This window comes from Condylura cristata, unplaced genomic scaffold (assembly GCF_000260355.1).
Source record: "Condylura cristata isolate star-nosed mole 26May11 unplaced genomic scaffold, ConCri1.0 scaffold00058, whole genome shotgun sequence".
NCBI lineage: Eukaryota > Metazoa > Chordata > Mammalia > Eulipotyphla > Talpidae > Condylura > Condylura cristata.
In genome coordinates this window covers 310573-311538 of record NW_004567159.1, presented here as the reverse complement: position 1 = coordinate 311538, position 966 = coordinate 310573, and the positions used below count along the sequence as shown (strand labels likewise).

Below are 966 nucleotides of genomic sequence, written 5' to 3'. Positions count from 1 at the left end.
TGGGGGGGTAGGGGGGCTGGCCCTGCCGAGACTGGGGGGAGCAGCGGCGCCACATGGCCAGCAGAGCCCAGTGGTCCACCCCGCCTGGGCCAGGTGCACAGGTGCACAGACACTACTGCAGGGAGTGCAGACCTGGATACGTGTGCACACCTGGCACACCTGTATGTGCACAGCTGTGCACACGTCTGCATGCACCTGCACACACCTGCACACGCCTGTGCACACCCCTGTATGTGCACCTGTTTTCACCTGTACATGCACCTGTGCACACGCCTGCGCACATACACCTGTGTACGCTTGCACATACCTGCACACACCTGTAATGCACCTGTGCAAACCTGCGCACATACACCTGCACACACCCGCGCACACCTGTGCACGCCCGCACACACCTGCGCACACCCACACACGCACCCGCGCACACCTGCACACACACGCACCGGCGCACACCTGTATGCACATACACTTGTGCACGCCTGTGTACGCCTGCACACACCTGCACACACCTGTAATGCACCTGTGCACACCTGCACACATACACCTGCGCACACCCGCGCACACCCGCGCGCACCTGCGCACACCCACACACGCACCCCGCGCACCTGCACACACCCGCACACACCCGCGCGCACCTGCACACACGCGCACACGCACCGGCGCACGCCTGTATGCACATACACGTGCGCACGCCTGCGTACGCCTGCACACACCTGCAGTGCACCTGTGCACACCCGCACACGCCCGCGCGCCGGCCCGCACACGCGCACGGCCCTTGCCCGCTGACGCGCGCCCCCGCCGCAGGTGAGGTGTGCCACAAGTCCTACACGCAGTTCTCCAACCTGTGCCGGCACAAGCGGATGCACGCCGACTGCCGCACGCAGATCAAGTGCAAGGACTGCGGGCAGATGTTCAGCACGACGTCCTCGCTCAACAAGCACCGGCGCTTCTGCGAGGGCCGCGGCCACT

The 966-nt window shown here is 65.6% G+C and overlaps 1 protein-coding gene across 1 annotated transcript in view; it reads left to right on the top strand.

Moving 5' to 3' along the window:
• ARHGEF16 (Rho guanine nucleotide exchange factor (GEF) 16) overlaps positions 1-966 on the top strand; it is a 48457-nt gene that overhangs the window by 16045 nt on the left and 31446 nt on the right. Inside the window, exon 2 of the mRNA XM_012734525.1 lies at positions 802-940. Coding sequence (XP_012589979.1) covers positions 802-940 — 139 coding nt within the window. The remainder of the gene's footprint in view (positions 1-801; positions 941-966) is intronic.